The sequence below is a fragment of the Diabrotica virgifera genome, chromosome 10 (assembly GCF_917563875.1).
Source record: "Diabrotica virgifera virgifera chromosome 10, PGI_DIABVI_V3a".
NCBI classification, from domain to species: domain Eukaryota; kingdom Metazoa; phylum Arthropoda; class Insecta; order Coleoptera; family Chrysomelidae; genus Diabrotica; species Diabrotica virgifera.
In genome coordinates this window covers 113,446,370-113,473,056 of record NC_065452.1, presented here as the reverse complement: position 1 = coordinate 113,473,056, position 26,687 = coordinate 113,446,370, and the positions used below count along the sequence as shown (strand labels likewise).

Below are 26,687 nucleotides of genomic sequence, written 5' to 3'. Positions count from 1 at the left end.
AGGAAGTGACGAAACCAGGGCCTCCGAGAGGACTGGTAGGGCCCCGGTAAGAAGTGAAGAGTGGGCCCCCGGCAAAAAGTGAAGAGTTTCCCCCCGGCATAAAGCGAAGAGCAAAAAAAAAATGTTTAATTTTTCTAGGAATAAAATTATCAATAATAAATACATACCTAATAAGAAACATTTCAACTATAAATTTTATTAAATTTTGATTATATTAATAGTGAAAATATTTGTAATACAGGTGCTTTTTGAGTTTTCTGATTGGCAAAGCTGTCTACATTTTCAAAAATCGCATGATGTTATCAAATCATTCCTAACGCACAAAGTTGCTTGGCCAGTTAACGAATCCTGTTTCATTATAGATATCCTAACATTGTTTATGCGAGAAAGAAAACTAAAGGGTCTTTCCGCTTCTGCAACTTTCACCGGTAATGTGCAAAATACTCTTAACGCAATAACGACGTTAGGAAATAATGACTCCAATTTGAGATGTTTAATTTTAATAAGTAAATCTATTGGAGAAATATGAGATTCACCAATATTATCATTATAATATGTCACTCTCAAATAAGGAAAAATTTCATCTATCAATTCTTCACTGATGTCATTATCAATTTTTTTTTCTTAATATGGTCATCTTCATCTCGGAATGTCCACAAAATGTTAAATAGTGAATGAATTTCGTTTACCGCATTAAATCTTTTTTTTTAAATTGCTTTTAATAATCTATGACAATATTAAATATTTCACAGCGAAATATTGCGCCGGGCTCAAAATTATCAGTAGCGTTATTACTAAGCCAAGGCAAATCATCAAAAAATTCGCCGGCTTCTTGCATCATTTTTCTTTATTTGATGTAAATTCTGGATGTATTCCATAATTGCTGGCAACTAATTTAGATTCTTCAACAATGGAGACCATGAATTTCTAATTTCTTGTAAATCTTACATAGAGGTCACCCAAATCATCATATTTCAATTCTATAAAGCACGTTAGATAATTATATAGAGTAGAGTGCTTTTTTATATTTAAAAAAATGGCAAACTTCTATATGGTGTAGTTTTTGTCGTGCAAGGTTTTAAATATTTTTAATTTAGAATTATTATGCGAAATCTATTAAATCGATTTTAATGAAATTTGGTGGACTTATTATATGACAAAAATTTTCTGGGCGAATGATGAAAGTACTAAGTGAAATTAAAGTGGTTGAAAATCATTGATTAAAAACAATCTTATTTTCTCTCATGTTTTCTATTTATTTCTATTTTCGTCTATTTTGCATCAAGGGTAATAAATTAAAACATTTTTAACCAGCCGTATCGAAGAGAAAATTTAGTTATCGTTAATTTAATTTCCGCACGAGTTTGCTTAAAAATGAATCCTTTTGAAGTTATAAGCAAAGAAAATAGAAAAATACGATGTTTTTAGTAATTTTCAAATATTTCAAATATTCTTTTATTAATATTCCTGGCTTCTTAAAAAGAGAGGATAGGTCAATTATCATTATTACTGAATATGCACATAAAGTGAAGAACAAAAAAAAACAGAAAATTACGTCTTTGGTCTGGTCGACGCCGGGCCCCTTACATCGCCGGGCCCCGGTAAAATGTACCGGCTGTACCGCCCTCTCGGCGGGCCTGGACGAAACCTGAACAGCACGTAGGTAAGATGGAAAAATAAGCTCCTGGATACTGAATAGGAAGAGAGAATGAAACAATCAAAGAAGCAGAATGACAGACGATGTGGTAGTCAAGATGGCGAGAGACCGATCGCTGTCGTGTAGATGTGTGGGTCGACCACGGAAAAGATGGAGTGACATTATACCATGAAATCACAATCCAAAGAAACAGAAACATGCGAAATTGCCAATATTAAGGTAGAAGAAGAAAAAAAAAAAGAATTTAAAAATTTATGGATATTAATCAACAAGTACCTAAGTGTTTTTTCATCGATTACAATAAGGTCTTTGATGAAGTTCGTTATAATATAATCATCTCATACCAATGTCTGAGATGCAAAAGTAAGTCACCCGTCAAGTTTGAAAAAACAACCCTAATTAGCAACTTTCGGTTATAAAAACACACTCACTATTTTTTAAATATTTTTTTTTTTTGAAAACGAGCAAAGCAACAAAACAAAATTGTAGTTTTCATTACAATCGCAATCAATAATATTTGACGTTAGAGATGCCACAAGAAAACAGTTTCAGATCGTTTTTCAAAAATATATTAAATTTTCTTTTCGGCTTCCTACCGTATTGCCCTCTGTTGGTGACTGACTATAACTACTAAGAAGACTTATGTAGTTAGTTTGTAAAAAAATCAGAATACGTTTTCTATATGAATTAAAGAATTAATTTAACGGAATTGCAATGCCACATAAAAGGGAATAATTAGAATTTTTTTAAATATAAAAGAGTTTAAAATTTATGGTTGGATCAAATATGGCGTCAGAGTGTTTCACACATTATTCGCAATGCGCCATCTACGGCGACACACTTTATTTAAGGAGCGTATTAGTAAAGGCGCTTCTGGTCGAAAAATATAAACGATTTTTTATAAAACCTACAAACAGCTGCATTTCTCATTAATTTAGAATGGGTATATTTTAAGAAGAATTGGATTTGAGAGCTTAAAGACGAATGGTACGAAGCTAAAAAAGAAAGGGACGAGTGTAATATTGAAGAATTTAAAATATTTCGATTCTGTAGCTTATTGTTATGTTACAAGTATAATTCAACAACTAAAATTTAATAGATATACAGCGATGGGTGCGCTAATAACCGGCAAAATAACTCAAAAGACGGAAACATAATACGTTGCGAAATATAAAAAATATGAAACTAGTAGAAGTGGGAAATTATCAATAGGAGCCTATAAGTTTACATTCTATTGATAGTTTATCACCTTTAGACGTATCTGAGGAGTTTGAAAATTGTCACTCTGACAGGAGAATTTTATAAAATTCTCCTGTGACAGTTTGACTCCGATACGTCTAAAGCCGGATTTATGTTACGACGGGGATGTGGACGGCACGGGGCACGTTGAAGAATCATCTGATATGAAAAGCATTGGTTAGTTTATCCTATAACGGAACGGAGCGACACCGGGAAGTACCGAGGACGCACGCTTTCTATTGTTCTAAGCCCCGTGCCGTCCACGTCCCGGTGTAAGATAAATCAGCCTTAAAGGTGGGAAACTATCAATATAATGTAAATTTATAGGTTTCTATTGATAATTTCCCACCTCTACTAGTTTCATCTCTTTTTATACCACAACGTATTATGTTTTCCGTCTATTCCGTAATTTTGCTGGTTATTACCGCACTCATCACTGTATAAGGCTGCGGCCATTGAATGGTTTACACTTTACACCCTTACATATCTAGTAGCTGATTTTTTGAATTTTTACCTCGGTTAAACTCACATTTTACGTCAAAGTGACATTAATTACCAGTGGCAGACACATAATGGGTTGATTAAAATTTAAAAAATCAAAATAAAATAAATCTATTTTACAAAATGTAACAAAATGGAAATTATAGAAAGAAGTTTTTTTGAATTAAATGAATTATGTTTTTAATAACTAAAATACGGAAGTCTGGGTTAAAACTATCCATTTTATTTTAAATTTATTTTATATTAAAAATTGATAAACAGTACCTACCACAATTGATATTTATTGACAGCCCCATTATTGTCAATAAAACTTTGTAATCTTCTGTTCATAGATAGCACCAATTTCTCCATGTTATATTCAACCAGCTTCTCCCATGCCTGCTCAGTTGCTTAAAACCGTAACCGAAGGTTTATTTTATTTAATTTCTTTGTCAGCTCTGCCCATACAGTTTCGATGGGGTTAAGGTCTGTAGTCCGAGAATGCCACAGAAGAATTATCTTCCAACCATTCTCAAAAATTCTACTCATGCACTGGGCAATTATGATTCAATTAATCGTGCAACATTATGGAAGGCAATGATCGAGCTCGGCGTACCCAAGAAACTAGCTGCGGTAACACAAATGTGTGTAAGTAACTCCATTGCACAAGTTAGAATAGGGGGAAAAATATCAAATGCTTTCTGCGTAAATTCTTGACTGAGACAGGGAGATTCGTTGCCCCCATCGTTGTTTAACCTGGCCTTAGAATATGTTATGCGGAAAATATATCACAAAATCAAACCAGACATTACTGGTCGGGGAGCAAAAATCATACTCACCTTTGCCGATGACGTAGACGCAGTAGCACAATCAACATTAGAAATTAAGGATATTTTCTCGAGTTTTGAAGAAGCTGCATTAAACATCGGTCTAAAAATAAATGAAGACAAAACAAAATACATGGTCGTCTCAAAACAAGAACGACGGCTAATAAGGCAAAGAATCACTATAAACGATCACAACTTCGAAGTGGTTAAAGAATTTAAATATCTAGGAGCAACAATCACAAATGACAACAAATTAGAGTGAGAAGTTGAAACGAGAATAATGGCAGGAAACAGATTTTTCTTTGCAATGCAACATCTAATGAAGTCAAAACTTCTTTCACGAGGTGTAAAAATCCAGATATATAAGACCATACTACGACCAGCCGTCGCGCATGGAAGCGAAACAATGACCCTAACAAAAAGAGAAGCAAATAAATTGCTGGTGTGGGAATGTAAAATCCTTCAAATGATATATGGCCCTTGCAGAGACAGCGTGACAAACGAATGGAGGCGCAGATACAATAACGAGCTAGAGTCTCTATTCGGAAAAGAAAATCTAGTCAGATATATAAAGGCCAATATATTCAGATGGGCAGGACATGTGATACGCAGTAACGATAATCGCCTTATAAACAATGTGTTCTGGGAAAGGCCAGATGGAAGAAGGTCTGTAGGACGGCCTAGAAAAAGGTGGAAAGGTGCAGGCAAAGAAGATCTAGAGAAAATGGGAGTGCGACAACGGGAATTAGTGGCACAGGACCGACAAACATGGAAGGCAATAGTAAACGCAGCAAAGACTCACAAGAGTTGTAGCGCCATTGATGATGATGATGACTGGGCAACTGGATTAGGGAATCTCTGGATCACTGATGGCAACATTATGTTCTCAAGAATGTTTGTAATATAATCCTGATAATTTTTCTTCTACATGAGAACAAACGCCCGGGCATTCAGCACTTTTTCACCCCCATACATTGACCGAGAATCCTCCACTATTTCTTAAATAATGTGTATACCGTTTATTAAACCTATGATTTCTCGGCCTTTAACTCCTATTCAACCATTGTTATATGATTGAAACACTTTTTTTTTAAAATGCAACGTTGCATTGAAACACTTTTTTTTTTGAAAATGCAAATGACCAAAAGTTGTTTGACAGTTTATGAATTCGTTACCAAATGTAGGTCGTTCCCTCTTGTGATCCTCAGTCAAAAAAGGTTTCCTCGTAGCTGCACAATTTTATCAATCCAGTTGATTTAATCCATCTACGTGCAGTACTAATGCTGCCCGGAAACGCTGTCTCTTTGTTAGCTTTTTAAGCTGTGGCAAAAGGAGCTTTTCTCAGATAATCTACTACATCCTCACCTTATTGCTATTTGGAGATCTTCTGCCCTCTTGAACCACTTAACCGTGATATAAAGTGAAAATGAACCCATCTTAATTTGCTTTTCCATATGATCATATGGAAATTATATATACTTTCAAATCTGCAGCAACTTGCCTTAGTGACCAACCTTCTTCGAGTTTGGTAATTACTCTTGTTTTTTGCTCGTTTAAAAAATAGTAGAAAAAAACAAATTTTATTCGCAAACAAATTTTGACAGTGATTTCTTTGTTTCAGTATTTCCTACATCATATCCAAACAACCAAGCAGAATTGCAGCTGTTCAGAGTAATGCAGAACGCCTCATTACTACTTTATTATGACACTCTTCTGGAAATGGGCGGTGACGACGTTCAACAGCTGTGTGATGCCGGAGAAGAAGAATTTCTCGAAATAATGTCTTTGGTCGGTATGGCTTCTAAGCCGCTTCACGTTCGAAGGTTGCAGAAAAGCCTCCAAGAGTGGGTAACCAACCACTCAAAGTTTAAACTACCTTTAGTGCCCGGTGAAGACTTTGAACTAGAATTGTCAAGTCCTCGCGTGACTAGTAATCATGTATTTTATTCGGATAGCGGTGATAGTAGTAGAACAATATACTCCCCATCTCCTGGTGATCTTGGTGCCTTACCCCCAGTTTCTAGCCCTGGTTTAACTATTAGCAACAAAAGGTGAGTTTGCGCAAATTTAACAAGTATTATACGAGGACTATCCTGAAATTTCGTTACGTTTTGATCTGTAGTCGCTAGGGACGGAGCTAGCGTAGCCATCTTAACATCGTGGCGTTCCTCCGTTCAGTAGCTTCCCAGACGTGCTAGCGCGAAGTCACTAGAGAGATATTGCAGAGTTACTTTTGCACTTACTGTATTACAGCATTCGTTATTTTGACAGTAGAGCCAGTGGTGTCATGGTGTGGGAACGCGTGGGAACGCCGTTCCCACACTGGTTAAGCAAAGAAAAAAAAATAAATAGAGAATTTAGGTTTTGTAAACAAAAATTAGCAGTGCGTTCCGGCACTGCTAATTTTGCCATGACACCACTGAGTAGAGCATGCGCAGATGTGATATCTGGCTTACGCTGCGTTATTGGAAATAGTGCCTGCCGTTATTAGGGGAACCGTTACGCTGTGCGGTATTCGTTGCGCTATTTTCTTTTCAGGTTATGTTTGTTGTTTATTGCTCATTTAAACCAAGTTTATTTGTAATAATTTTCTAAAATGGGGAACATGGGTAACAATGAGACACGGGGAACAACGAGACACCTGTATTTCTGGCTGCCTGTACGATTTTTTCGTCAATATTTTGGCATGCGCGCTTTAGCTTTTAATGTAAGGACCACGAGGTTCTTGTTTGCACGCAAGCCACGTGTTTAGTTTGATTCCGATCGGTAGTGAGTGTTGATATTTGACCAATTCTTTTTTTTTGAAGGTACGTATTTTTTCATTTTTAATGAAAACCACGTTTTCTTTCATTGGCGAATGGATAATATGCAGGGCGTTATTATTTGATGAATAGAGATATTTTTCCATTGATTCGATTTAAGGTTAGGTGAAAATTAATTTTTGTTGTTGTAAAGGTCATTTGAGTAACAATGAGACATTGCCTGTTGGGTAAAAATGAGACATGTCTCATTGTACCCCATATTGTAAATTATTTTTTATCTTCATTTTTAACTTATTTTTAAGGTTTTTTTTTGTGAAAAAATCGAGAGAACCGAGAAATCCTCCTAGGAAATCAGACAAAGGGAGCTTTTCAGAGGAACAGAGGTCTTGAATCTGGCTAAAGAAAATGGAGTTACGATTGTAACTTTTCCTCCGCATTCAACGAACAAGTTGCAATCTCTGGATGTAGGAGTCTTCAAGCCATTTAGTTTGGCTTACGACCCCGGCGTAGATAGCTGGTTAATGCAGCATCCTGGAAAACCGGTATCCATATATGAGGTTGCATCTTTTGTAGGAATAGCTTTTGAAAAAGCTTTAACTCCGCAGAATATTATATCGGCATTTAACAAATGTGGTATCTTTCCATACTTACGATAAAGATATTTTTACAGAACTAGACTATTTACCATGTGCCGTTACAGACCGGCCATGTCCTGAATCTGAACCGTCAACCTCAAAAGAACATCAAGTAAATGATGATGATACTGAACATGTGGCTGAATCCAAGCGTTTAGAAGTTCTGATCAAATTAGAGGATATCCCAAAGCCCAGGAGAGAAAATTAACAAGGAAAGAAAGAAATAGAGGTAGGAGTATGATTCCCACCGATACCCCAGAAAAACGTGAGCTAGATGAGAAATATAATAAGAGACAAAATACGGTTCAAAAACAAAAAAAGGTCGCCGTCAAAAGGAAAATTCAAGAGAGTGACAATGAGGAAAATGAGGCAGATGAATGGCATTCTGATGCTTATGCTTCATCTGTCAATTTTATGCCTGAATTAGATCCAACAGCATTCGAAGAGTTACAAAGAAATCCTTGATCTGGGGATTACGTTCTGGTAGAATATTCTCCAGAGAACATTAAAGGAAAAAAGATATATTACATAGGAAAAATATTATCAGCAAATAGTAATGAAAGTGAATTTAAGCTAAGCTTTTTAAGGAAAAGCACACAAGTCGATGGAAAATTTTATTTTCCAAATGTTCAGGTAATTGCTACAGTTTCGAAAAAAGACATACAAATGATTTTGCCATGTCCTGTTAACTACAGTAAAAATAATGTTTATGTTTTTATTATATTACAATAAGGTTTAGTTTGTTTATTTCTGGAATGAAGAAAAATTAATGTTTTTGTTTTTCTTATTTTATTATTCTGTTCAGTTCTAATATTCAGTAAAATGAATGTTTATCTAGGTTCTTCTTATATTATTATTAGTTTTAGCTCATGCTGGTGTTTTATAAAAAACAATTAAGAATTTGATGTAGTGTTTCAGTATTTTCCTAATGTTTTGCATAAAAAATTCCACTTTTCAAATAGTGTCCCACTGTACCACCGGTATGGGTAACAATGAGACAAATGACATTTTGATAGCATATTTGTTATATTTTAATTATTTATCATTTTTTGCATTATATTCTCTCAAAATTATTTGGAGATACTTATACCATCGTGTAACACTCAAAAAATAAATATTATTTGCCTTAGTTTTTAAAATACTAACCTCAGAAAAAAAAGTGTCTCATTGTTACCCATGTTCCCCTCAGCAGTAACAAACGAATCAGATTTACGTCTGGTGATAATTTCTGATTATTAAAACAAGTTTTAGGTCAAAATTAATTGACTTATCTTGAAAATTTGACGTTAGTTCAGGAAAATGTGAAGGGTGAAACAGGAAAATCTTTTATTATAAGAACACTCAAGGATCATTTGTTTCTCTTGCACGATATTTGGAAGAAAATTCAAACCTTCCTTGCATTTAAATCAAATTCTTGATTTTGAGCATGTAATAATGTTCATCTCCCAGAATATTATGCAAGATGATAGACTCGATGTCTTCATCACTAGCATTGGGCAAAATGAGAGCTTCTAAGTCTTGATCCATTTTAAATTGCATACTAATTAGACAAACAACTACTAATGAATCGAGCCGTAAAAATACCGCAACCAAAATGTTGAGCAATATCTGTATTTATGGCACGTCTGAGAAATGTCAATTCTGTCAAAATAGCGCAACGTAGGCTGTGTTAAATTTGCAATATCTCTCTACTGTCTCTTCTAGTTATTTTACAACAGCTGTTTGAAATGTATGTCGCGATCGAAAACCCTGCCAGTTGTGAGCGGCGATAATACGGTTCATGTTGTCTAAAAATAACAAACCATTTGAAATTTATCACAAGATTTGTGCTGTTTATGCAGAGGCGGCTCTAGCCCATGTACCGTCCGTGTGCAGTCGATGCCCTGGCGCCCTTTGGTAGACGCGTAGTCAAAATGGAATAGTCGAATAGGTACCTATATACCTTTTTTCCTCATCTTTAAAGAAGGAGGGTCTGGAATCTTCATCTCAGACATGGAAAGACATCTCAGTCCAGAACGCTTCCTGACTGACCTTAGTGCAGGATTCATTTTTCGTAGCCTTAGCAATAGTTCCCGAGGTACTTTAAAACATCGTCTCGTCTCCAAGGCTATGCCGAATGCCTACCTGCCAAACCTGGCCCTTCTCTGTCATCCAGCGCTCCGAAAGAGGAATGGCCGCTGCAAGGTCGACATCACTTCCGAAGCACTTTACCTTCATTACACTGTCAGAAAATTTACACCTGTCTCTCTTTCCATTCTGTTCCTTTTTACTATCCATTTGTTGCACTCTAGCGTCGTATGCGTAAAAGTGTCCTGGTGTCTGCAGTATAGGCATTTATAAGTGTCAGCCTTTCCTAAACTAGAGGGGTAGGCTCTAAAACACCTGTGTCCTGTGAGCACCTGCATTAGGAAATAATCCAGGCGCCTGTGACTACACTCTACCCAATATTTTAGATTCGGGAGCAGCATCTTTGTCCACTGTGCCACATGCTCCGTTTTGTTCAATTCTTCTTGCCATCTTTCAATTGTCTTTTCTCTTTCCTGTCTTCTCTCGGCCATAGTGAGCTCTAGGTCTCTTCTCTCATATAGTTCTTTTCTTTTCACTACCAACACATGTAGCGGAACACATCCAGTGATGGCCCACAAGGCTGCGACACAGTCCTGTATCGCATGCCACTCGCAGCAGACTTGTTCTGTCCACACGTGTCATGAGCCCCCTGTAGGGCTGTATCTCTACCGCCTCATTCCAGACTGGTGCCGCCTAGAGGACGATCGACTACACAACATCGTGCAAGGCCCTCCTCCTTTCGGATTTGGGTCCCCCAATGTTGGGTATCACCCTCCCCAACGCAGCCGCACTGTTTGCAGCCTTCTGAGTTACCACACGCACGTGCTCCCCCCACTTTCCGTTCTGGTCCAACGTCAATCCTAGGTATTTTACGTGTTTCTTGGGTATTAGACACGCCCCTGCACATTGTAGTTCCACACTTTGCCTGTTTATTTTCCCTGTCAGAATGATGGCTTCGGTCTTCTCTGCTGCGAGTTTCAGCCCGTGCTGTATGATCCATTTCTCCACAACGCCGCCTGCGTTCTGTACCCGGTATTTAAGATCTGGCTCGGCCCCCGCCACTACCAGTGAGGTCGTCCGCGAATGCGAAGGGAGTTGTACCCTCTCCATATCCACAGTTCATCATCCCGTCATATGCCAAGTTCCATAGCGTAGGGCCCAAGACAGATCCTTTCTCCACCATAATTCTTTTCTCAGACAGATAGTCCGCTACCACGTTCATCAGGTATCCAGGACATTCTCTCTCCTCCATTACCTTCATTACCTCGTTCCACTGCAGCGTATTGAATGCATTCCTAACATCGAACAACAACAGGGCCGCCCAACGGTGTTCATACCCTCTATTGCGCAAAGTGTTGAATACACTCACCGTGCTTTTCCCTTTACAAAAATCAAATTGATTCGGGAATAAGCCTCCCGACCTCTCAATTATGCCATTGATACGTCCCCGCAACATTCTTTCATGCATAAGCGCCATAACAGATGGGTGACTGTGGCTGGCCACTCTGTGGATCGACAAAAGTAGTTTCCGATGATTGACCGTGGGTTCTTATGTGAACTGGACGTTGCATCACAGACGACGGCCACAGTCGCTCGCATAAGAACCCACGCCACGGTAAACTACTTTTGTGGATCCACAGAGTGGCCGGCCACAGTCGCCCGTCTGTTATGGCGCTAAGTGCCAATGTAATTTTTCATTAACCGTTTTAAAGCATATTTTATGTTGAAACAAAGTAAAGGACCCGCTCTTTGGCGCTCGGCGCCCCCAACACCCCGGCGCCCGTGTGCACCGCACACCCTGCACAATAGGTAAAGCCGCCTCTGTGTTTATGGGAACAATGCGATCACTGAAGGCGGAGTGTGTCAATGATGCATTAAATTCAAAAATGGTCGAACCAATGTGCAGGATGAAGAACGAAGTGGACGACCAAGCATTGCGACTGATGAACTTGTCTCTTCTATTCAAATGGGAGGTGTTTCGTCATCCGCCGTATAGTCCGGATCTTGCACCTAGCGACTACCACTTGTTTCGAGCAATAAAGCGCTTACAACGCAGCGCTTTGATGACGATGCGAAGCTACGGGACGCATATTTACAAATGCTCCTATACTACGGCACCAGAGGTCTGAAATCGAAATCGGTTAGCCTTTGAAATACACTATTAACGCTTCAAACCCTCATTGATTTAGGCACCTATTAAATTATTAAACATTATAAAACATATAAAATATTATAAAACATCTTTTAAATTATGGTGCCTAAGTTTTTATTTCAATTAATACTAATGTAAGTATTGTATATTTCAATTTATTGTATTCAAATAGAAATGTCGAAACTGCAATAATAAACCTAGCATACTTAAGAATATGCTTTTTGACCCTAACCCGAGAAACAAATAAAACAAAAATTAAAAAAAAAAACGCCAATGAAAGAAACAAATAAATATTTTTTATTTTTATTTATTTATAAATACAGATATAATTACTCGTATACAGTGCGTCCATAAGGTAACTCATAAATTCATTATTAACTAAATAATCAAAATTATTAGAAATTACCGAAACAAGTCGATTTTTAATTTTAATTTATGATTTTTTGGCATATTTATCATATTAGTGATCATATATATGGCATATATATCATCCGTCTGGACGTGATGACGTAATCGATGATTTTTTCAATAAGAATAGGGATCGTGTGATGGGTCTAGGACGTTTCATCGCCGCCGTTTCGATGCCGCCAGTTCGATGCCGATGCCGGCCGATTCATCGCCAGTCAATTAATCGCTATCTGATATATTTCCGAATTTTAGACAGTTACAATTATTAGTTATTTTTAGTATTAATTAGGAATTGTAGGAAATGCGAGATATGACGGCGATCAAATGGACTGGCGATGAACCGGCGGCATCGAAACGTCCCATTCCGTCGTGTGATAGCTCATTTCAAAGACAATTCAATTCTGTATTCAGTAATATAAACATTAACATAATTATTTATACAGGGTGTCCAAAAACAATTTTTTAATTAAATTGATTGACACAAAAAGAAGACTTTGCGTAGTTTATTTAATTCAAAATACATTTTACTGCTGCCAGAAAACAGAAATAAAATGTTTATTTCAAATATAAACATTACTTTTTGCTTAAATTCAATGTTTAAGCTGCCACCCACCTGCCTTTTGACAGTTTGAACATGAACATTTAATTTAAGCGAAAAGGAATGTTTATTTGCCAAATAAAAAATTTATTTCTGTTTTATGACAGCAGTAAAATGTATTTTGAATTAAATAAATTACGCACATTGGTCTTTTTGTGTCAAATAATTTAATATAAAAAAAATTGGACACCCTGTATAAATAATTATGTTAATGTTTATATTATTGAATAATTGAATAGATAATTGAATTGCCTTTCAAATGAGCTAGCACACGACCCCTATTATTCTCCTTTAAAAAAATTATCGATTACTTCATCACATCCAGACCGATGACGTCACTAGTATGATATATATGCCAAATATCATAAACTAAAATCAAAAGTCGACCTGTTTCGGTAATTTCTAATAATGTTGTTTATTTCGCTAATAATAAATTTATGCCGGATTTATACTCAGCTATTGCCAGTGCTGCTGCCGTTGACGAAAATATTGCCCGAAATATGATATCGACGCGAGTGAGGTGTTCACATCAGTTGCTCGCCAATGTCCTTACAACTCATTACCGAACGACTCACAAGAAAGGAATGTGACAACAGCATCGTCTTGCTCCCTTACTCACTTGCCGCTTTGCCGGCGGCAAGTGCGAGAAAGAGTAGCTGAATGTGAATACCCACTCGTATTCGCGCTATCTCTCATTTGACTTCCGCCACAAAAACCGACTCTTTGGGTATGTAGGTGCAATGGCAGTAGCATGACGAGCAGCAGCGCGAGTCAGCTATTTACACATTCACGCTGCCCACTTCCCTGCCCAATTCCCTGTCCAAGAGGACTGAGTATAAAAGCGGTATTATGCAATACTTTATGGACGCACTGTATACGAGTAATTATATCTGTACCTATAAATAAATAAAAATAAAAAATACTTATTTCTTTTTTATTCAATGGCGTTTTTTATAATTTTTGTTTTATTTGTTTCTCGGGTTAGGGTCAAAAAACACATTCTTAAATATGCTAGGTTTATTGCAGTTCAGACATTTCTATATAAAAAAAATAAAAGTAAAGCAACAAACTGTACCTATGTATCTATAAAAATAATATTATATGTTATGAAATAAGAAATTTATGACTATGAATCTGCAATCAATCACAAACAAGTCTGGCTAATTGGCTCTGCCAAAGCCATTTTTCAGAAAAGAACAGACATTTCTATTCCTGTTTTTCAAGCAATAAATTGAAATATAAATATACAATATTTACAATAATATTAATTGCAATAAAAACTTAGACATCAAAATTTAATAGATGTCTTATAATTTAATAGGTGTCGAAATCAATGAGGGTTTGTAGCGTAATAGTGTATAACTAACTGATTTCAGCACTCTGGTGCCGTAGCATAGGAGCATCTATAAATATGCCTACGGGACGCATATTTACAGATGCTAGCGTGTGTAGACACCAGGGTGTTGAAATCAGTTAGGGTTTGGAAAAACAGTACGTTTAGGTACATATACTAACAGATTTGGGCACCAGAGTATTGAAACCAGCTAGCTTTTTTAGTGGTCATACATGCATAGATGCATGCTAACGGCTATTGACATTGATTTTATACAGTATAGTGCAAATGTCTGGAATAAATGCATTATTTCGGAAGCCACCGACTTTAAGGAAAAATCCTGAAACAGGTCCATTTTTAATTTTAAATTATGACTATTTGACATACATATCATACTAGTGACGTCATCCACCTGGGAGTGATAACGCAATCGATGATTTTTTAAATGAGAATAGGGGTCGTGTGCTAGCTCATTTGAAAGGTTATTCAATTATCTATTCAGTAATATAAACATTGACATAATTATTTGTACAGGGTGTCCTAGAAAAATTATTTTGAATTAAATTAATTTACACAAAAAGAAGAATAATCTATATGTAATTTATTTAATTCAAAACACATTCTATTGCTGTCAGAAAACAGAAAAAAAATGTTTATTTCATAAATACACATTGCTTTTTGCTTAAATTCAATGTTCAAACTGTCAAGAGACAGATGGGTGGCAGCTTGAACATTAAAATTAAGCGAAAAGCAATGTTAATTTATAAAAAACTTTTTTTCTGTTTTCTGACAGCAGTAGAGTGTATTTTTAATTAAATAAATTACTTACATTCTTCTTTTTGTGTCAATTATTTTATTCAAAAACATTTTTCTTGGACACCCTGTAAAAATAATTATGTTAATATTACTGAATAGAGAACTGAATAACCTTTCAAATGGGCTAGCACGCGACCCCTATTATTACCTAAAAATTCATCGATTACGTCATCACTCCCAGATGGATGACGTCACTAGTTTGATATAATATGTCAAAAAGTCATAATTTAAAATTAAAACCTGTTTCAGGATTTTTCCTTAAAGTCACTGGCTTCCGAAATAATGAATCTATTCCAGACATTTGCATCATACTGTATAAAATCAATGTCAATAGCCGTTAGCATCTATGTATATAACCACTAAAAAAGCTAGCTGGTTTCGGCACTCTGGTGTCCAAATCTGTTAGTATTTGTAAATGTACTGTTTTTCCAAACCCTAACTGATTTCGACACCCTGGTGTCAACACACGCTAGCATCTGTAAATGTACTGTTTTTTCAAACCATAACCGATTTCAACACCCTGGTGTCTACACACGCTAGCATCTGTAAATGTACTGTTTTTCCAAACCCTAATTGATTTAAACAGCCTGGTGTCTACACACGCTAGCATCTGTAAATATGCCTACGGGACGGCTTTGAACACCTCGTTGAAGTCTCAGGCGGTGGAATTTTATGACAATGGCATTTCAAAGCTAGTTCACCGCTATGATAATTGCCTGAATTTGTTGGGAAATTATGTAGAAAAATAGTATCTATTTGAGTGTCTCTTTTGAATGTATGTATGTATGTTTTTTTTTCTATTCTAAAACGTAACGTATTTTCTGAATAGCCTGCGTATTTTTCTTTATTTATCTACAAAGCTCAACAAGTATTGAAGGCCTAGGACTAAAAATACAATTAATATAATACTTATACAGGGTGTAACAAAAATACAGGTCATAAATTTAATCACATATTCTGGAACCAAAAATAGTTCGAATGAACCTAACTTGCCTTAGTACAAATGTGCACATAAAAAAGTTACAGCCCTTTGAAGTTACAAAATAAAAATCGATTTTTTCCAATCAATCGAAAACTATTTGAGATATTTTATTGAAAATGGACATGTGGCATTCTTATGGCAGTAGTATCTTAAAAAAAATTATAGTGAATTTTAGACACCCACTAAAAGTTTTATGGGGGTTTTGTTCCTTTAACCCCCCAAAACTTTTGTGTACGTTTCAATTTAATTATTATTGTAGTACCATTAGTTAAACACAATATTTTAAAAACTTTTTTCTCTCTTAGTACTTTTTCGAAAAGTCGAGTTTTTATCGAGATATTTTGAATATTTGACAAATCCACCATATATTTGTATATGGTTAAGTACGATTATGGAGACTTAGTAATAATATGAAAATTTATTTATGATTTACATATTTAGGTATATTTTAAACCATATTAAAAAAGAAGCCACATCTCGATAAAAGGTGCCTTATCGTAAAAATACAAAGAGGCAAAAAAGTTTTAAAAACAGTGTTTAACTAATGGTATCGCAGTAATAGTTTAATTGGAACGTACACAAACATTTGGGGGGTTTAAAGGAATAAAACCCCCATAAAATTTTTATGTAAACATATTAAAAAAGAAGCCGCAACTCGATAAAAACTGCCTGATCGAAAAAATACTAAGAGCCAAAAAAGTTTTAAAAATATTGAATTTAACTAATGGTACCACAGTAATAATTTAATTGGAACGTACACAAAAGTTTGGGGGGGTTAAAGGGAACAAAACCCCCATAAAATTTTTATGGGGTGCACAAATTTCACTATAATTTTTCTTTAATATGCTCCTGCCATAAGATTGCCACATGTTCATTTTAGTTAAAAAATCTCTCATAGTTTTCGATATATTTGAAAAAATCGATTTTCATTTTGTAACTTCAAAGGGCTGTAACTTTTTTTATGTGCATATTAGTACTAAGGTAAGTTAGGTTCATTCGAAATATTTTTGTTCCTAGAATATGTGATTTAATTTATGACCTGTATTTTTGTTACACTCTGTATATTACAAAACTTATATCATGTGGGGTGACTTCTTGTCCAAGCATGCTCCCTGCGTACTCAACCGACTTACTATTCTTCTCCATTCATCCCTGTTTGTTACCTTTTCTTCCCAACCAATAATTCCCTCATCTTTGAGATCTTCCTGTACGCAGTCAAACCATCTCTGTCTGGGTCTTCCTTTCCTTCTTTCTCTCCTCTGTGCCTTTATGAAGCGACTGATGCTTAGTTCGTTATACAGTTCCTCCAGCTCCCTGTTTGTTCGTCGCACCCAACCTTCTACCGTGTTTTTGCCACCATATATAGCTTTCAGCATTTTCCTTTCCCATCTTTCCAATTTTTCCGTATTTGCTTTTTTCATTGTACACACTTCGCTAACATACGTGACTGGTAGTCCTTATTACCGTTTTATATATCCTTAGCTTTGTTTTTCTCGATACATATTTGGATTTTATCAGTGGTCTTAGGCTTTCCATCTCGTTATTTCCCTTTGCTACTCTGACATTTAGTTCCCATTTTTCCCGACCTTTCTAATCTATAATAATCCTCAAATAAGTAAAATGGACCACTCTTTCGAAATTATATTCACTTGCTTTATTACATATGAAAGTAAAGTGACCCTCTTCTTTTTGCTCTGTATTTCCGAGGATCATGTACATACTTTGACTTTTCCTGGTTTATTTCTAGGTAAAAATATTTTACCTCCTTTTCTATTTTTTTCAAAGGATTTCTTAATTCTTTTCTTGTTTTCCTTAGAATAGTAAGATCATCAGCAAAGGCAAGACATTGATGCTCATTGTTGAAGATGGATCGGGTTGTTTTAAATCAGCTATTTCTGCTTATTGCTTCCAATATTAAGTTAAAAGGCACCATGGATAACGGATCTCCTTGTCTAAAACCTCTGTTTACTTCAAATTCATCCAACGAGAATCCTCTCTATTCTACATGATTTCGTGTGCTATTCAAAGTCATTCTTATTAACCTAATCAGTTTTGTGGGTATGCCCAAACAGCTCAGTGCTTCATACATTTTATTCCTTCTTAGCCTATCATACGCTTGTTTAAAATCTAGGAAGAACGCATGAAGGGATTCCTTATATTCTTCTAAATTGACATAAAAATATAGTAAACTTCAAGGGGGAAAATTATTCCTTGCGTTGTAATAAATTTAAATTATTAAATATTAGCAATATGGAATGTTATCAGTAATGTGCTTTTCGCAGGCCTTATTCTCCGTTAGACCCGTCATGTCCTCCATCTTCAAGTTCAAGTCCAGGAGCAAACATGTCAGTACAACTATCACCAAGTCTTATGGAAAATCAAATAGCAAAACTTGCATCAGCAGCAGAACGCTTAAGTAAACAGCTACCACAATACGAACCAAAGCCTCACAACACCAAAAAGAAGGTGTGTAAAGAATTAGAATTAGTTATATCAATGCCAGAGAATGATCCAAGGAGAATGGATGAAATTAGGAGGTATGCTGCAATATATGGAAGGTTTGATTGTAAAAGGAAACCTGAGAAGCCTCTAACATTACATGAGGTTTCTGTAAACGAAGCTGCCGCACAGATATGTAGGTTTATTCCAGCACTTTTAACACGAAGAGACGAACTTTTCCCACTGGCTAGACAAGTTGTCAAGGATTCGGGTTGTTATTACTCAAAAACACAGTAAGTAACTTTTTCAGTCAGTAAACACAGTAGGATAGTAGTTATGATATATTTTGAAATTATATTTGTCCTAACATGTACTTATGTTATGATGTTATGATGACTGAAGTATCAAAAATATTTGCAAACTTGTAAATAAAAAGGGAAAAACCCAAGATTTTTACTCAGGATTCTGTATAAACGAGAAGAAGTTCCAGATCTCAATCAAAGTCAAATACCAAAAGTCCAAAATTTAGGCTCAGAAGGCATCTCACATATCACAACAGAGGAAATCAAAAGATCACTCTCGGAAATGATAAATAATATATCACCTGGAGAAGATGGGATAGTCCTAGAACAAATCAAAGAAGGAGGAGAAACGTTAATAAATGTGTTAAAAAGGACGTTCAATGTTTGTTTGACAAGAGTCGTAATCCCCTTACAATGGCACAATGCAATAATAACCATAATTAACAAAATAGGTAACATTGCAGACCTAAAGAACTACAGATCTATTAGTTTGCTCTCCCATACATACAATCTATTCATGAAGATAATAACGAAACGTTAACGTTTGTCTGGAACAAACTGGATAGTTACCAGCCTTGCGAACAGGCTGGGTACCACTCCAGATACGGATCAAATGATCATCTACAACTTATTAAACGCTAATAGAAAAGTGCACAGAATAAAACTCTATATTTTTTCTTATATTCGTAGACTATGAAAAGACGTTTGATACTATAGATTATTATAAAATGCTTCGAGCATTGAGTGACTGCCGCATTGACTACCTACCGATATGTTGCCTTGATTAATAGTCAACTATTTTTAATGCGAAATAAGCCACAATTTTACCAAAAAAATGATTTTATTAACGTTTCGACACCCAAGTTGGTGTCGTTGTCAAAATACAAAATAATTCTTTTAGAATTATTTTGTATTTTGACAACGACACCCGACTTTGGCGTCGAAACGTTAATAAAATCATTTTTTGGTAAAATTGTGGCTTATTTCCCATTGAAAATAGTTGATTATAAAAATGCCACAAGGAAATAGCTTCAGAACAACATTGATTAATAGTATCTACGAAACTGGTACAGCTTGTGTCCGACTTCATGAAGATACCAAAAAGTTCCGAATAGAATGTGTAATTAGACATGGTGATACCGTGTGATACTATCTTCCCGAAATTATTTACAGCTGGACTCAAATATAAAATATGTTCAAACGAATGGAAGGAGAAGATAATATGGGAATTAATATAAATGGAGAGGATCTGAACCACCTAAGATTTGACGATGACATCCTTTTAATATCTGATAAAGTTGATAAAGCTACAAAAAGGTTGGAAACTTTCATCAAGAGCCCAAAACAATTGGTCTTACACCTCAAAACAAAATTTATGACCAACTTTATAATCAGCGATAAGATTACTGAATAGTCCGGGCTGTATGCTCACCTCCGTTAGGAAAATTATTCCGATTCGTTTTTTTGCACAAACTTAATTAAAAAAGGTCCTAATAACAAATCCACAGGGTGCCAGGCGGTACCGCGGTCGGAAAATTGTTTTAACAATTTTTTTAAACAAGTTCAAACTTTGAACAAATTTTTTTAAATTATTTGGATCATTCAGAGCAAAAAAGTTGTCTTGTGATTTTTATCCAAAATTGATTGTTGTCGAGTTATACGCGATTTAAAATTTGAAAAACGCGAAAATGGCCATTTTCAAGCTTGATAACTCGTTAAAAATGATTATTATGAAAGTCAGAAAGTGACCAAATCAAAGTTTAAAGCCCTACAAGATCCTGAAGAAATTTTTGTCATTATTTTATTATAAAGCTGTTATTTTTAATTATTAACAATGAGCGCTAAGCGCGTATTGAGGCGGCCGTTCAATGGAGTGCGAGAGTGATGCGCGAAAGAGGCCGTACAATGGTGCATCTCTCTCGCACTCTATCTCTCTCGCACTCTAAAATTTGAAAAACGCGAAAATAGCCATTTTCAAGCTTGATAACTCTGTTAAAAATGATTATTATGAAAGTCAGAAAGTGACCAAATCAAAGTTTAAAGCCCTACAAGATCCTGAAGAAATTTTTGTCATTATTTTATTATAAAGCTGTTATTTTTAATTATTAACAATGAGCGCTAAGCGCGTATTGAGGCGGCCGTTCAATGGAGTGCGAGAGAGATGCGCGAAAGAGGCCGTACAATGGTGCATCTCTCTCGCACTCTATTGAACGGCCGCCTCAATACGCGCTTAGCGCTCATTATTAATAATTAAAAATAACAGCTTTGTAATAAAATGACAAAAATTTCTTCAGGATCTTGTAGGGGGGGGGGGGCTTTAAACTTTGATTTGGTCACTTTACGACTTTCATAATAATAATTTTTAACCGAGTTATTAAGCCTTGAAAATGGCCAGTTTCGCATTTTTCAAATTTTAAATCGCGTATAACTCGACAACAATCAATTTTGGTGAAAAATCACAGGAGACCTTTTTTGCTCGTAATAACCCAAAGCATATAAAAAAAATTTGACCGAAGTAAAAAAAATAATTTTTTGACTTTGTTTAAAAACAATTGTTTAAACAATTTTCCGACCGCGGTACCGCCTGGAATCCTGTGAATTTGTTATTAGGACCTCTTTTTGAGTAAGTTTGTGCAAAAAAAAACGAGTCGGAATAATAATAATTTACCTAACGGAGGCGAGCATACAGCCTGGACTAGAAAGCCATATCATCGACCAAGTAATAGATTACAAATATCTAGGGCACTGGTCGGCAAACTTCAGGAGCGTCATTTAAAATTTTGATAGGGGGGGGCAAGCATTATATATACAATACATTTATAATGAAACATAATACAAAATTGATCTATTTTTTGTAAATTTCAGTAATTTTCAGGGTCAGGGGGGGGCAAATGCCCCCCCTGCCCCCTATCAAAGGACGCCCCTGGCAAACTTATTAGCCAAAAAACCAAATATGAACATTACAAGAACTTAAAAAAATTGAGAGCCAAATCTGCTTGTTCAGTAAAATTTTATTACACTAAATAAGTACTCTAAATAAAACTAGAGGGTTCAGCCCCAGCCGGTTAAGATAGTGAAAAATTTCCCCACCGATATTCCAAAAATAAAAATACCATGTTGTTCTACATGAAAAAGTGTTTGACCAAAAAATTTTTTAGACCCCTAGCCCCACCAATAAGCCGCCAAGGAATTAAAACGTGATTTTTCGTTCTTTGGCGATATCTTTGGTTCTAATCATCTTAAAAACTTATATTTTCTTTTGTGTTGTAGAGTTTTTATTTCTTACCACATGGTATTTTTTATAAAATTTTTGGCGCAAATTCAATTTTTTTTTTGTAAATTTTGATATAAAGAACCCAAATTGGAAAGAACAGCAAACGCCTTTTCAGCTTTTCAGTTGATCGTAAACATTTGGAATACTATTCCAAGCATTGAAAATGATCATGTCTTCCTCCTCCAGGTCATTCAAACCACTAATTGTGTTGTGAATGAGGATCACATTTTTCTTCTCCAATATTTTCAATTCAACATACAGACGTTCGAATTTAGAGCGCCATACTTCCTTGTTTTTTAAATCCAGCAATTGTATTTCAATGCTACAAATGTCAATTTGAAAAGAAGACCATTTCAATGTGGTTATCGTAGCATTAAGATGATTTTTGAGAAATGCTAAAGTTTGTAAATGCTTATTTATCAAAATAAGATGTAATTTTTTTCCTACCAATTTTTTTAATGAAAATATTACTGCGCTTTCCGTGGATATTTGTGCCAGAGCCGCACTTAATCCGGGAGCAGTTGCTTTCACTTCTGTCACGTAAGTAGAGAAAAAATATCACAATACAAAGGGCAAAACGTGAGATAGGCAAAATGCCCTCACTCCCAGAATTCAATTTTTTATATTTTTTACGTTCTATGCGATTAAAAATGAGAATATGCTGATTTTTAGCTCGCCACCCCCTTACCCCTCCCCCACAGCCAAAAACGTAAATTTTTAGATTTATTTTTTTTTAGTTAGGTTGCAATTGATTTAAAAATTTCAAAAAATTCACCCGTATAGCTGAAGGTTTTAAAAAACATGTTCATTTTTTATGAACCCATAGGTCGAGTGTACATAACCTCAAATTTTTTTTATATTTTTTTAAAGCTTGCAACTTTTTGTTAAAAATGGCTGCAGATCCAATTTTTTTGAATTTTGTGTATTTTATCAAAAACTTTCCCCCTGATTTTTTTCAGATTTTTCCGTCGACTGCGCCATCTTGAAAAATCCGGAAAACTGTTTTTTAGGGGGTTTTTGGGGATTTTCTCCATTTTATAGATTTCAAAATAGATCAACTCAAGGTTTTGTTAATAGATTATATATAACTTAAAATGACAGTATTTTATAATATTCAAAAATTGGGCGAAACACTCTTAAACCCCCCAAAAACCATGTTTTTTTTTAAGTTTTGTAAGGGTTTTTGCGGGTCGTATCATATTTTTTGAGGTCGATACAGCCTGAATATTTTGTTTTATTTTTTTACGTTATATGTGATTAAAAAATTAAGGCTCACCTCAATTTTAGCCCACCACCCCCTTTCCCCTCCCACACAGCCAAAAACGTCAATTTTTCGATTTTATTTTTTTTTAAGTTGGTTTGCAATTAAATTATAAATTACAAAAAATTCACAAGCACAGCTGACGCTTTTACAAAACATCTATTTTTATGGACCCGAAGTCGAGTGTACATAACCTCAATTTTTTTTTGTTTTTTTAATAGGTACGTATAACTTTTTTTTGGTGATGGCTGCACGTCTAATTTTTTTTCTGTTTTGTGTATTTTATCAAAAACTATATTTCTGACTTTTTTCAGATTTTTCCGTAAGGTGCGCCATCTTCATCTGGCTTTTCGGTGGTTTTTAGAGATTTTCTCCATTTTATATACCTACTTCAAAATAGACTAACTTAAGGTTATTTATAGGTTACGTATAATTTTAAATAACTGAGTTTTTTTTAGGGATATTCAAAAATTGTGCAAAACACCTCTAAACCCCCCAAAAACTATGTTTTTTCAAATTTTTTAAAGTTTTCTCAGCGGTTACTCATACAGGCCTGGATCCCGTGTATCAAAAACAAGTTTATTAATAACAAACTGAAAATTTGTTAATAGCTTAACGGTGTCTAGTCGGACACTTTTTAATGTACGGGAACACTGGAACAGGGGAAGTTTTCATTGTTGAACAGGTTACAAGTTTGGAACGTCAGACTACGAAAGCGTCCCATGTATTTTGTTGGACAGAACTTCCAATTGATTGGTTAGCATTTCATTCAACTCTCATGCAAAATTCAGACTGCTATTTACCACCGACATAATTCCTGTCATTTGACATGTTCTACGTCTCGGACTTATTAAAATGCCCAACATATTTGTCGGACAAACATTTTTTCATATATTATATAAAGTTTACTATTGAATAAACTTAAAAACAACCTGCTGCTTTTCACAATCATAAACTTGTCAGGATGGCACGTTCCACAATTAAAATTACGTTTCACAATTAAAACTTCCCATGTTCCAGTGTTCCCATACCTACATCAAAGTTTGTCCAACTAGACACCGTTAAACTATTAACAAATTTTCAGCTTGCTATCAATCAAATTTTTTGGTAGGTACCCGGGATCCAGGCCTAATATTTTTTGAGATGGATAAAGGCTGAATATTTTTTTTATTTTTTTTTCGTTTTATGTGTTTAAAAAATAAGCCTTAGCCCAATTTTAGCCCTCTACCCCCTCAACCTGCCCACTAAAACATAATTTTTTCGTGTTAATTTTTTTCTCAGTATATCTGTTGCTCAGTGTGTCCTTAAGTAAACTACGTTTAAGAAAATAATTTCAAATTTTTGCAATATTTTTATATAAAATAAAGTAGGGTAAATTGGGTAGGATACACAAAACAAAAATAAAACAGAATAATCAATTTAAGAAAAATACATTTTAGTATATCATACTTCTTGTCGTTTTGTGAATCAAAACAATTTGTTCTTTGTTCATTATTTTGTATTTAGTAGGTACTCTAATATTACCTTACATTATCCATATTCTAATTGCTCGCCACCGTTTGGTAAATTATTCAGATTCGTTTCTTTTTGCACAAACTTACTCAGAACCCATTTTACTTCAAATCAGGCCCGAGGCACTACATAATTTTCGGGCCCCTAAATATAATTTAATAATAATATTAATTAAGTTAATTAGTTAATATTGATATCAAATTTTTCAATTGTTCTAAGACCTTCTTCTTCTTCTTAACGTGCCCTATCAAGTCCTCTTGACGTTGGCGATTAACATGGCGAAACTGTCTCTGTCTCGAGCTATTCTAAATAGTTGTTCTGCTTCTTTATTCCTGTCAACTCCCGGATATTTTTCAACCAAGAGGCCTGCTTTCTAACAATTCCTCTGCGTCCTTCGATTTTACCCATCATAATAAGTTGAAGAATATTATACCGGTCTCCCCTTACTACGTGTCCAAAATAGGCCATCTTTCTATAGGTTTCTTCGTAGTACGATCCAATCGATCAGCAACCGTTGCCAACCATCAGACGCATGCGCAGTTAACAGTTAGCGCTGCGCAGTTAACAGTTAGCGCTGCGCAGTTAACAGTTCGAGTTCGTAGACTACGAACGCGCTTGCGTCTGATGGTTGGCAACGGTTGCTGATCGTTCTACGAACAAACCTTATATTTGATGGTATCAAGCAGCTCGCGGGCAGCATTTGCTCTCTTAAGGACTGCCACACTTGTCAGAGTAGCCGTCCATGGTATTTTCAGTGTACGTCTGTGCAGCCACAATTCAAAGGCCTCCCAACGATTAATGGTCGATATTTTTAATGTCCATGCTTCGACACCATACAAGAGGACTGACCAAATGTAACATTTAATCATGCGCTTTCGAAGTTGAAGTTGCAAGGTATCATTACAGAAGAATGACCTCATTTTTAAAAATGTCGTGCGGGCTATCTCGATTCTACATTTTATCTTTTTATCTGGATCTAGTTGTTCAGTAATATGGCAACCAAGATATTTATAACTGGGTACTCTTTGAATTATATGACCATCAACATATAACTGTGAATCTTGATGGGCCAAACGGCTAAATACCATGTATTTTGTTTTAGAACAGTTTATGTTTAAGCCAAACTCTCTTCCCACTGTGTCAATGGCATTTAAAAGGTGTTGTAATCTATTCATATCATCACTTAAAATAACTGTATCGTCTGCATATCTGATTGTATTTATCAGAATTCCATTAACTTTCACACCCCATTCCAAAATATGGAGCGCTTCCTTAAATATTCTATCTGAATATAAATTGAATAACAGTGGGGACAGTATACAACCCTCTCTGACACCTCTTTGTATTTTGCATATTTGTGTTGATTTTCTTTTTATGCATGCTGTCGCTGTTGGACGCCAGTATAATTTTTCTATGATTCGCTCAACTTGACTATCAACTCTTTAATCCTTTAATATTTTAATTAATTTGTGATGTTGTACTCGATCAAAGGCCTTCTCATAGTCAATAAATACAGCAAATACGTCTTTTCTTTGATCTCGGCATTTCTGCAATAATACATTTAGTGCAAAGAGTGCGACCCGGGTTCCCAGTCCATTTCTGAAGCCAAATTGTGTTTCATCCTGGTCTTCTTCACATTTATCTCTGATTCTACTGTGGATGATACGTAGAAAGATTTTCAAAGTGTGGCTCATGTGGTTCTAAGACCACAGTTGACAAATTTGAAAATTTATCTTGTTTTATTGCAATAAAAATTTTTTGATGATCTTTCCGGGTCCCATTAAAATGCGGGCCCGAGGCAGGTGCATCACTGGCCTAGTGGTAAAATAGGCCCTAAACTTACTCAAAAACAGATCCTTATAATAAATCCACAAGTTGCCAGACAGTACCACGGTCGGAAAATTGTTTAAAACAATTTTTTAAACAAATTCAAAAAATCAATT

The 26,687-nt window shown here is 35.4% G+C and overlaps 1 protein-coding gene across 1 annotated transcript in view; it reads left to right on the top strand.

Annotated features, from left to right (window-relative positions):
• The window catches only part of LOC114333287 (NGFI-A-binding protein homolog), a 242,064-nt gene that overhangs the window by 104,477 nt on the left and 110,900 nt on the right, over positions 1–26,687 (top strand). The window contains exons 2-3 of the mRNA XM_028283144.2: positions 5,825–6,254; positions 18,239–18,688. Of these exons, the coding sequence (XP_028138945.1) occupies positions 5,825–6,254; positions 18,239–18,688 (880 nt within the window). The remainder of the gene's footprint in view (positions 1–5,824; positions 6,255–18,238; positions 18,689–26,687) is intronic.